The sequence below is a fragment of the Chrysochloris asiatica genome, unplaced genomic scaffold (assembly GCF_000296735.1).
Source record: "Chrysochloris asiatica unplaced genomic scaffold, ChrAsi1.0 scaffold00037, whole genome shotgun sequence".
Classification (NCBI taxonomy): Eukaryota; Metazoa; Chordata; class Mammalia; order Afrosoricida; family Chrysochloridae; genus Chrysochloris; species Chrysochloris asiatica.
In genome coordinates, this window is record NW_006408555.1 from 15,605,702 (window position 1) to 15,618,091 (window position 12,390).

The 12,390-nt window shown below is 49.6% G+C and overlaps 1 protein-coding gene across 1 annotated transcript in view; it reads left to right on the forward strand.

Moving 5' to 3' along the window:
- The window catches only part of FA2H (fatty acid 2-hydroxylase), a 60,107-nt gene that overhangs the window by 27,899 nt on the left and 19,818 nt on the right, over nucleotides 1–12,390 (forward strand). The window contains exon 2 of the mRNA XM_006860171.1: nucleotides 2,151–2,243. Within this exon, the coding sequence (XP_006860233.1) occupies nucleotides 2,151–2,243 (93 nt within the window). The remainder of the gene's footprint in view (nucleotides 1–2,150; nucleotides 2,244–12,390) is intronic.

Sequence of the window (12,390 nt, forward strand, 5' to 3'; positions counted from 1 at the left end):
AAAAACATTTAATTAAAAAAAAAAAAAAAAGAATGTCTGGCCCAAAATCCCTGCCATCATTTGCAATACAACATTGGAAACCTCTCCAAGAAAAGCATTTGTTATTAAGTGCCATTGTGTCATAGCGACCATGGACTGGGTTTCTAAGGAGTGGCTGGTGGGTTTGAACTGCTGACCTTGCAGGTATTGGTCCAGTGCTGATCCTACAGTGCCACACCAGGACTCTATTATTGAGCTAGTGCCATGAAAAAGGAAAAGACATTTGTTTATGTTGGAATTTTAGGGAGTTTCACTATATATAATGAGTTACGTCCTGTCCTCTTCCTTGTTCTCAAGAGAGCACATACTTTTTTTCTTTATTCAAATATTAACGTGGTAACACCAGCTAAAAATATTGAGATACACAAACCAATGGGAACCAGACAAGGATGCCCTTTGTCACCACTCCTATTCAATATTGTTTTGGAAGTCTTAGCCAGAGCTATACGGCAAAATAGGGAAATTAAAGGCATCCAAATTGGCAAAGAGAAAATAAAACTCTCTCTATTTGCAAACATTATGATCCTATACATAGAAAACCCCAAAGTCTCACTAAAAAATCTACTAGACCTCATTAAAGATTCAGCAAAATGGCAGGGTATAAGATCAAAATATAAAAATCAGTTGGATTCCTCTATAGTAACAATGACAGGCTGAAAAGGACATTAGGAAAGCAATACCATTTACAATAGCCACCCAAAGGATGAAATATTTAGGAATAAATGTAACCAGAGAAACAAAGGATCTATACAAAGAAAATTACAAAACACTACTACAAGAAACCAAAAGAGTCTTACAGAAGTGGAAGAGCACACCGTGTTCCTGAGATACACAAACCAAGGCAAGGACACAAATGCCCACTTCTATTTGCGTTACTAATGGATTTTCTCAGAAAATGCCAATACAATGTTGTCTCTGCCATCATCAGGATTTATTTCAAAGCAAAAAATGTAAGAATTGTCACAATAGGTCACCCTGCAGGTCTGGAATTGAACTCACCCCTGTGTCTCAATTTTCAGCCAAGCAATAGACAGGTATATGGGGGACAACAACATTAGTGAGGTACACACACACACCACAGAATAGTCAACCATTTAAGATGAAAAGGGTAACACAAAGTTCAGAAGGACTGGGAAAGAAAGAAGGAAGAATGGAAACAAGAAAAGCAGGGAGGAAGTGGGATGAGTGATGTTACATAGAGTTACAGCCATCACTGAGATGAAACCAAATGTCTGAGATCTTGAATGTAAGACTGATGATCAGCTCCGTAAACCTTCATTCAATTCACAAAGAAAAGTTTAAAAAAAAAAAAGAATGGTCGCAATAGAAATCCCACCTGGTTGCCTAAAGCAATACCCAGCTCCCAGGGCCCCTCCTTGGCCACGCAGCACCATGGGTTTCCTTAGTCACAGGGGCTAGGCTGGCAGGCCCATTGGCAAGGACTCTTCCCACCCTTCCAACAGGGAGGCGGGAATTTGACATACGTGCTGGCCTTCTCTCCCTAGTCTCACCCCATGTGACAGAGCCAACTCAGCCTGAGTAATTTTCCCAGTACATTCCATTTCCTTCTGACTTTACCTCTTAGCCAGTTCGATTTAACCTTGAGCCTACTTGGGCACTCTTGTGCCAATTTCACCCCGTGTGTGGCTGCTGACCCAGACATGGCATTGCTAGGGAGCCTGTCTCCTTTGTACTCTATGTCCTGTGGGCAGCTCGAGGCTCAGCCTCGGATCCTCAGACTCCACTGAATTAAGCAGGGAGCAGGGAAGCAGATAGTCACCAGGCACGGTTCCTGGCTGCCACCCTGTAACTTCCTCTGCCTGGCAATGGCCAGGACTGAGCTGAGACCCACAGAGTTTTCCCACTAACTGCTTCCTGTTCTACAGCCTAGCACCCAGCTTCTTGGCTGCCCCAGATCTTTCTGCCTCTGGTTTGAGCAGAAATTTTGTTGAAGGGAGAAGGAAAGTACAAAGACTAATGCTACCACATCCTGTCTGTCAGTGCTCCATGACCTTGATTTCAGCCTGTCCTGCCCTTCCCATGGGGCTTGTGCCCCCTGGCTCCCTCACTTCCTGTAAGGCATCACTCCATGTCTTCTCATCTCTCTCCAGATTGCCACAGAAAATGGGGCCGTGACTTCTGCAGAGACTCAGAAGACAGACCCTGAGATGGAACCAAGGTTGAAAGAGGTGGATTGGGACAAGGTATTTGGCACAGGGGGGCTTCCAGGGGCTAGTGGGGCGAGGAGGAGGGTGTGACACCAAAGGTTCTTATGTTGATGATGTGCGCCGGGAAAGTTTTCGAAGGGGAATCAGATGACTGCTGCTCACAGCATGGCCTGCCAGCACACACGTGTTGCGTTGAATGCGTTTGGGGAAAACTTGGGAAAATATAGAAGAATGAGAACTCTGTCAGTTCACATCCAGGCCACAAACACTCCTGGAGAGAAAGAGGTCTCTCACCAGGACCCCTGAACCTGAGGACAGTGCAGGAGTTGGGGCTGCCCAAGCACCAACCAGCAGAGGCAGGGTTGGTCCACGGTGCAGACCCTGAAGCTGGTCAGAGGGAGAACTGGAGCCCTGGAAGCATTTGGAGAAAGCCGAAGGGATCCAGAGAGCCCTGCACCTCACTCTTCTGGTATTAGAAGCAGCGTCTTGTAAAGCACATGGCGTTTGTTCCCTGTCTGAGTCTTCGATCCAAGCAGCATGACCTGGGAGAGTGGAGCAACAGCAGAATTTCTTGGGGTCCTGGAGTGAGCAAGGTCTAGCTGTCATGTAATTTCCTCATGGCATAGCCACTAAGTGTGTGTATGTCCATGAGGCCCAGCCTGGGTACAGGGCACCTGGGGCATAGCATGTCATGGACAGCACCCTGCCCTCCCAAAGCTGATAGTTTACTGGGCAGACTCCAGGGGCCCAGACCCCAGGAACCCGAAGACAGCACCTGTCATGCAAGGACTGGCACTGCCCCTGGGAAGGCCCAGAAGCCCATAGTAAAGGATCCTGGGTGATGACTAGAGAGGCTAGGTGCATGTTCCACTCCCTGCAGAATGGCTGTATCACCTCCTTACCCCTTGGCAGCCAGAAAAAGTGAAGGTGAAGTCTGGCCCCCATGTAGCCAAAAGTGAAAAAGAAGGCCAGAGAGAGGAAAGGTATACCTCCTAAAGGTCTCCCAGGAACTTAGCTCTAAACAGCGGTTGCTCACAACCAGAGGTGGGCATGGATATGCCTAGCCAGGGATCAAACTGAAGAATCTTGCTACAAAATGGCTGACTTTCTGGACGTTTTCAGGAATTTGGGCCTGCTCTGTTTGTGGGGGTGGGCAGTTAGCTTGAGTGGGATAAGGTCTTCAAAAGCTGGGCGGGCAGGACCTTGCTCTTGATAAAGCTGCATAGGAGGGGCTGAGGACTGGGGAGAGGCCAGCCAGTGAGTTGGGTGTGTCTGGCTGGGCCGGTGAGTGGGCAGTGAAAGTCATTGAAAGGACAAGCCAGACAGAGCTCCTGGGAGCCACATCTTTAGACTTGGCTTTAGGGATGAATGTCAGAGCGAACAAAGCCAGACTGGACACATCTGGGACAGCCACTGGGACAGAGCCATCGTGGGCAGTTTGGGGGAGGCAACTATTCCTAAGGCTAGCTAGGGACAGGCAGGTGCTCTGCCCCCAGCGTCCTTGAGCTGCCCATCTCTGGCTTACCCTGGCCCTGTCACTGCAGGCAGCCCACACAACACAGACCCACCACAGGGGAACTCAAACCCCCCTGTCCTGTTGGGGGAAGAGGCACTAGAAGGAAGGGTTCACATCCTCCGTGCTCCGAGGCCTGCAGCCCACTCACCTGCCCCTGTCCCTCTCCTCCCCTCCTCTGTGTGTCCTGGGCCATGGAGACAAGGGTGAGGGCTGAGCCTGCCCTGAATTGGAGCCCTCCGCCTGCACAGGTGCTCCTCGGTGCTGGACGCTGGACTCCCCAGATGGGCTGTACAGTGCTTCCCTTGCAATAGTACTTCCCTGTTTTGTTTTTTTAAGCTCTCCTAAGAAGTTCTCCTCTTGTCTCGTCAGATTTATCATGTGGTCAGTTTCCAGCCTCTTTGGGGACCTCTTTGAGCCCCAGACTAGGAAGGCTGTTGAAACCTGCAGACTGTTTGTATCTCAGGCTGGGGGGCTTGAGGGTCCATTGGGCCTGAACCTTGAGAAGCCAGGACAGAGAGACCCAGAAGGCAATGGGGTGGACTTGCACACCCACCCCTAGGCACAGGGATTTGCTTTGTAGTCAAAGTGAACCCCTCTGAGTGTGTTGAGGGGGAGACTCCCCCAGGCCAACCTCTCAGCCCTAGTGACCCTATCTAGGACTTCTAAGACTAAATCTTTACGGGAAGAGCTCATCTTCCTCCCATGGAGTGGCTGGTAGGTTTGAACCACCAAAATTGTAGTCAACGGCCCACTACCTAATCCACAGTGCCACCAGAGTAAGGGAAACTAAGAGAGTAGTGTGGGACAGAGGCTAGAAGGTTCTGGAAGGAAGAGCAGAAAGGGACAGGGATAAACCCTGGGAGAGGTGAAATCCTGACTCCAGACTCTGTGTAGGACCGTTTAGAAAGCATCCCTTCCATCACCAGGCTGGGCAGGACCCAGGCTGCCGTGTGGGTCGAGAAGCCAGCTTTTCATCCTGCAGACCTCTCTCTGTGCTCTGGAACCCTGGCAGCCTGGGGCTCAGCCAGCCTAGGAGGTAAACCTGCTTCTGCCCCAGCTTCTGGGCATACCTGTCCATTCATCCCACCTTTCACCATGCCCTGCCAGCACTCTCCCCTCCTGTCTTCTCTGCCTTCCTGTTCTTGGGGCCAGCCTCTCGGTAAGCAGGTCAAACTGGTGTGGAAGAAGTCCCCTGCCCAGCCCACTGTGCCTCCAACTGTCTAATTATTAACGTGTCTTTTATTGAGTTCTTACCATGTGCCAGACACTGGTGCCAAGTGCTTTAAATGTATTATTTATGATCTGATTTATCCTCCTAATGACAGTTGAGATGGGATGACAGTTATCCCCATTTGGTTGATGAGGAAGAGCTGTTAGTTAGTCTCCTGCCCACAGTCACTCTGTGGGGAGCTGCTGAGCCCCCTCCCATCCGTGTGTCCTTGACAGCTGACCAGAACTAAGACCCTGAGGCCTTCACCAGCAGGAGGAGGTGAACTAGTAGGGAAGGTGGCTCCCAGTTCTGCTTCATCCTCATCCCTACCCTGCCCCAGGCCCAACCCACACTCCCAAGAACTTGTCAGTGGGCAGGCAGACAGGTAGAATCCTCCAGGCAGGTTACCAAACAAACCAGGCTTTAGTCTCTTCAATCCTACCGCAATTTCACCTCTTGCCCCCAACTCACACATACATCTCGACATCAGGGCCGATCCCAGGGTCCCTGGGGGGGTTGAGGAGGTGTTGGGGTTGGTCACATGGATTTAACCTGTCAGGACCCCAGATGAGCTCCTGGGTGAGAACATACTCTCAGAGGGTGTTGGCGTGGCTTGTCCTCAACTGACCTCCCTTCTCCCCTGGAATAGTATGCCCAGGGTCCTTCCCAAGGCTGTCCTTTCAGGGTCTCTGATGTCTGCTCCCTGCTCCAGGAGCACCCAAGTCCTCTTCACAAGAGCTTAGCTGTGCTCAGAAAAGATCCCTCAGGACTTAAGTCTGGCAGGTGGGCCTCTGAGGACACCCTGAGTGAGCTGTGGATAGGGCAGGCTGGGAGGCAAGAGGTGCCATGGAGTGACCATAGATAGACAGCTCTGGGGTTCAGTTTCCCCATCAGTAAAATGGAGGGAATTCTTCCTGCCTTTGAGAGGGGTGATGGGAACACTGGTGGGATCTAATAGAGAGTACGAAGGGAATCAGAAGAGAAAGGACACCTCAAGGGCTTTAGAACAGGGCAGGGAAGAGCGTTCTTTAACCCCTATGGCTGACATTGTACAACCTTGGTGTGTGACCTGGACCATTCCTCTCTCCCCATGCCCCATGCCCCAAGCCCCCTTAACCCCTGCTCCTGACCATGCTCATCTCCCTGAACTCAAATAGGGGTGATCCTGAGGCCCCTGGGTTCCCTGAGACAGGGAAGAGGTGCAGTCAGGGGACACAGGAAACGAGGCAGTTGGTCCAGAATCCTTCTTGGATTTGAGCCTGTCCAGTTCCCAGCTGGACAGCCCAGAATATACCTACTATCACCCTGCAAGGCCACCAAGAACTCCTCCCTTCCTGCCCCCATGAACCACCATGGAGCTAAACCCCCCTTGCTGGTCCAGCTGGGTCCCTTGTAGCCTCCAAACTTGGGAATTGGTAGTCATGGGAGTCTGGATCCAGCTGAAAGTGTATCTCCTGGTCTGTGGATTCAGCCAGGTAAGCTCAGGGCCACCTGTGCCTGCAGCATCCACAGTTGGTGTCCTCCTCTGTAAAATGAGGTCACAGCAAGCTCTGCCTCTCAAAATTAAGACTCTAAAAGAGCAGCGAGCAAGAGGTTCAAACCCCGCCTAGGCCAGAGACAAGGTCTCAGAAAACAGCAGCTGCATTCTTTTTGAGCTGCGTGTCCTCACTCCCCTGCTGGGGGGAAGCCCAGCCTCCACTTCCAGCCAGAGAGCTGCCTTCTAGGCTTTGGGTGGACATTTCTGTAAAGCAATTCCCTCATAGCCAGTGGTGGGAGGAGCTGCTGGCAGTGAGGAGCTGCCCTCTGTCCCCACATCTGTCTGGGCAGACACAGACTCCAAGCTCCCCACTACTGGGCTGGGGCTGCCCCAGGAAGTGTTCCACGCCACTAGATCCCTATGCAGCCCAGGAAGAGGGGGGACCAGGGAGCAAGTGGGGGGAGCAGGAGGTCCCTCCTAACCCTAGCCACAGGCCCTTCCACCCACCCTCTTGCAGCAAACTGCCCTTTGCTCTGGTCCCAACCCTGCTGCAGGCCACATTCCTGGCATAGCCCTCTCCCCCCACCTTTGGGCGGGGGCAGAGCCAGCTGGGGGCAGACTACAGGGCACCACATGTCAGCCCTGGGTGGGGAAAAGGCTTTGGGCCATGCTTACCCTAACGTGCATCTGCATCCTGGGCTCAGCCTGTTGCTGAGAGATTTTGTACTCACCAAAGGATATCATTGATGCTTTTGAGTTATGGTGTTGGGGGAGAATATTGAAAGTGCCATGGGCTGCCAAAAGAACGAACAGATCTGTGTTGGAAGAAGTGCAGACGGAGTGGCCAGGATGGCCAAACTTCATCTCTCATACTTCGGACAAATTGTCAGGAGGGACCAGTCACCGGAGAAAGATATCATGTTTGCTAGGGTGGAGGGTCAGAGAAAAAGAAAAAGACCCCAGCGAGATGGACTGGCATAGTGGCAGCATCAATGGGCAGCAATTGTGAGGTTGGCCCAGGACTGGGCAGTGTTTCATTCTGTTGTACATAGGGTCACTATTAGTCGGTACTGACTCCATGGCACCTAACAACAACAACCAAGCTCCTTCTAGACACATCTGCACCCTCATCCAGTAAGTGCTGTTTAGCTGGACAACCTGAGTGACCTCTGGGCTTCACTGAGTTTCAGGATCCATCAGGGAAAGGAGAATTTGTTGTGAGACTTAAGTGTGCGACTGGTGCTGGGAACCCCAGAAGTAACCCATTCTCCCCAGTGCCCCCACTCCGCCTCCTATGAAAGCTGCCAGGCCTTTGTCATTGGGTTTCCTATGTCTCCAAGCCTTAGGGAAATGGGGTGAGAAGTGGCAAGGACCAGGCGCTGACTAAGGAAGAAGAGAAATATTTATGTGCAAGGGCAAAGGGCTAAGGGCCAAGGTAGATAGTGCAGTTGATCTTAAGTCCCTTACCCCCTGTTGCATGTCATCCTGTCATCTCCTGACATCTTCTCTCTCAAAACTCATTCCCAGCTAGCTGCCATGTTGGAGAGGCTCAGTGAGTTAGAGGCATTGAATGTGTTAGCACTGCCCGTGATGAGAACTGTGGGCCCAAGGCCACACACACAGCGTGAGGGACCCAGCTCTTGAGAATGGTGTGTAGGGGAGTTATAAACTGCAGAGGGGGTCAGGAAATGGAGAGTTCCTATACCAGGACCAACTCACCCTATCTCAAGAGTCACTTAATCCCTCTGACCTCTGCCTCAGTGTTCCCATTCATAAAATGGGGAGGAGGTGGGAGGCCTGGAGGTCTGTACTCACATGGAAGATGCTCTTTACTTCCCCGGATACAGAGCAGCTGCACTATGGAGACTATAGGCGTCAACCTTGATTGTTTCAGTGAAGAGAGAGAAGCCTTCGTGAGATTCTTCCTGAATGGTCCTTACATTCCCCGAAGCGGAAGTGGCCTGACCTGGGCATCAAGGAGGGACTAACTCATGGACATGCCCCATGTGCTAGACACAGGACTTGAGTTGGAGGCTAGTGAACTGTCTAGAGGCAGTCTTGGATCTGATTCTAAATAACCATTTGTGTAGGTAGCCAGAGCCCACTGGTATACCCAGGGAATAACGGAAATTGTATCCAAATGTCAAAGGGACAGGAAGTCAAACACAGGCACCTCTGTTAAGGGACTCTGTTCTCACTTGTCATGGATGTATTGTGTCCCCATCCAAAATTTGTGTCAATTGGGCTGGTTCATGATTCTCAATGGTTTGGCAGTTATGTGATGACGTAATTTGGCAGTTACATGACGATATCATTATCATGTGTGTGATCTGATGTGATCAGCCAATCAGTTGTCAGGAGATTAGGTGGCATACCACCCCCTTACTCAGGTCACAGTCCTGAGCCCGTGTAAGGGGATTTTCCCTGGGTGGGGCCTGCATCACCTTTTCTCTCACAAGAGTTAAAAGAAGAGAAAAGCAAGCTCAGAAGTAGGAGCCTAACTACCACCAAGAAGGAAAACCTGGGATCAGAGCGCATCCTTTGGACCCGAGGTCCCTGTGCTGAGAACCTCCTAAACCCAAGGACAGGTTAATGCCAAAACACCTGGAGATGTCTAAGGAATGCCAAACCCACCGATGTTGACAGGAGATAAGGACCTTCCCAAGAGTCTTCAGAAAGAGAAGGCTTTCTCTTTGAGCTAATGCCCTGAATTCAGACTTCTAACCTCCTAAACGGTGAGAATATACATCTCTGTTTGTTAAAGCCATCCACCTGTGGTATTTCTGCTATAGCATCACTAGATAACTAAGACACTATTTGGTACCAGGAGTTAGATACCTAAAATGTGGAAGTGGTTTTGGAACTGGATAATAATAGAGACTAGAAGAGTTTTAAAGTGAATAATTATAAGAGCCTATATTGCCATGAAGAAACCCTTGGTGGAATTATAGGCATCAAAGGCAGTACTACTAGTAAGTGAGGTTCCCAAAAGAAGTGAGGTGAGCTCTAACACCGGAAACCCATTTGCTTGCCTTTATTTCATAAGCAAGTAGAAAACAGCATAAGGATTCATAAGACTAATTCAGTTGAGATACGGAGAGAAACAACTAAGGGAGCAGGGAGCAGTGAGTCCCCCCAGAACAAAACAAAGGCAAAGACACATGCATGGGAAGCTGGAACTAGACTGCTGTGGACGTGTTTCCAGGGATGGAGGTGTCTTAGCTCTCTAGAGCTGCTATAACAGAAACATCACAAGGGGGTGGCGTTAACAAACAGAAACTTATTCTCATAGTGACCCTGCATGGAGTTTCCATGGAGCAGCTGGTGGGTTTGAACTGCCCACCTGTGGCTCAAACTCACCTTGTGGTCTAGCACATTTTCTTGGAGCACCACACTAGGACTCATCCCCCAACTTTAGGTAGCCCCATTCCCCTAGTCCAACCAAGTAGTGATCTCACAGCCTCAATCCTGTGAGACCCCATTCTTCTGCCCCTTGGGTATCGCAGCCCTGCCCCCTGAGCTTTGGGCAGCAGCTCTGGCTCTAGCTCCCTGGCACCTGTAAATGTCAGCCCCACACTCTGGAACTGAATTGGTGAAGATCTAACTCTGTAAAACCTAGGAGGCTGTGGCTCCATCCTTTGAACTCTGAGACTATAGCCCCACTCATTGACCTTTGAGTATGATGCAGCTCTGCTTCTAATGCTGTTTGTCGCTTCTGCTTCTGGCCTTGGCCTCTCAGGCCTTTTGGAGGAGTTTGACCTCTGCCCTACTTGAGCAAGTGTTACAGAACTCTTTAGCTCTACTGATAAGTGCTGAAGGTGACCCACTCTGCCAGGAGTCATCCTGCCTAAAGGTATTCAGCTCAGGCTCCATGGTTGACTCCCACACCACCTTGTGCCATCTCCTGGTTCTGCTGCCACTCTTCCTCTGCCAGTGTCAGTACCAATGCTTTCCATCCGGACCACGGAAACCCCATGCAGGGTCACTGTGAGTCAAACCAACTCGACGGCACTTAAAAACAACAACAAAATCAAGGGAACAGAGTTTTTGCCTCAGTGGGCCTGGAAGGCAGAGCTGGAGCCCAGGGCTGAGGGACCTCTAAATCCAGAGAGCATGGCTGATACCCAAAGACTGGAGGCAGAACCATCATTGCCTAGATGGCCTCAGAGAGACAGGATTATTTTCAAACCTGGAGAGCAGATGTGCATTGTTCCGCTGGGTTGTTTCCTTGCTGGACACCCATTATCCCTTCTTTCCCTCTGACTTCCGTTTGTAATGGAAATAAGTACCTAGTGCCTGTTCCACACTTGTACTTGGGAAGCAGATAACTTGTAGTCTAGACTCACAGATAAAGGGGAATTTTGCTCCTGGATAGAATTTGAGAAATAATCAACTTCAAGTTGATTTAAGACGTTTGGGATGAAAGTGTATCACAAGTGGCAAGGACATGAATTTGGGAGGGCCAAAGAGTGGAATGTTTTGGATTGAACTTGGCAGGGTCATAATTCTCCGTGGTTTGGCTGTTATGTAAGGATGTGACTTTGTTGTTGTTATGTGCTGTGGAGTCGGTTCCGACTCATAGCGACCATGTACAGGGTTTCCGAGGCTGTAAATCTTTACAGGAGCAGAAAGCCTCATCTTTCTCCCACGGAACAGCTGGTAGTTTCGAACTGCTGACCCTGAGGTTTGCAGCCCGATTCATAACCACTACCCTACCAGGATGTGACTTGGAAGTTGTAAAAAGATCTAATCATCCCCATGGTGTGATCTGAGGTGTTTAGACATACAGTTGTAAGGAGATGGAGGTAGCATGCAACATCCTAACTCAGGTCAGAGTCCTGATGTCATGTAAGCGGAATCTCCCTGCAGTGTGGCCTGCCTCATCCTAGCTCTTGCAAGAGTCAAAAGGAGAGAGCAACTATCAGAGACGGAGGGACCTGACAACACTAAAAATGAAGACACAGGAGGAGTGGAGTACAGCGTGTCCTTTGAACTCAGGATACCTGTGCTGAGAACGTCCTGGACCCAGGGGAAGATTGCTGCCAAGAGACATGGAGATCTCCAAGGAATGCTGGGTCCACAGAAGTTGAAAAGAAACAAGGAACTTCCTCCTGAGTCAACACAGAGAGAAAGCTTTCCCCACTAGAGCTGGTGCCCTGAATTCAGCCTTCTAGCCTCCTAAATTGTGAGACAATAAATTTCTGTTTGTTAACGCCACCCCCTTGTGATGTTTCTGTTATAGCAGCTCTAGAGAGCTAAGACACCTCCATCCCTGGAAACACGTCCACAGCAGTCTAGTTCCAGCTTCCCATGCATGTGTCTTTGCCTTTGTTTTGTTCTGGGGGGACTCACTGCTCCCTGCTCCCTTAGTTGTTTCTCTCCGTATCTCAACTGAATTAGTCTTATGAATCCTTATGCTATTTTCTACTTGCTTATAAAATAAGAGTAAGCAAATGGATTTAGAGTTAACAATTTGCCCAAACACCACTAATGGACAGAGAGGGGCTCACCTAGCCATGCCCCCATGCAATATCTGGAAATGTTCACCTAGCTAACAAAAGTCTGAATTATATATACAAGAGATTGTGGTAAGTTAAGAGTGCATAGTATCGTCCTTAAAGCAATCACTGTCCAGGGGGCTGGTTATAAAAAGGCATAGTTAAAAAGTCAATAGTGATGAAATAGGCAAATCCACTGAGATGGAATACAGATTGGTGGTTGCCAAGGGCTAGGGGAAGAGGGAAAATGGGGAGCAACTGCTTACTGGGTAGTATTTCCTTTTGGGTGATTAAAGTGCTTTGGAAGTAGACAGAAGTCTTTGTTACATAATATTGTGAATATATTCAATGCCACTGAATTGATCAGTTCTATGTTATATGACCCAGGCCATGGTATTTTCAGTAACCTCATATGGATGCGAAAGCTGGACAGTGAATAAGGAAGATCATAGAAGAATTGATGCCTTTGAGTTGTGGTGTTG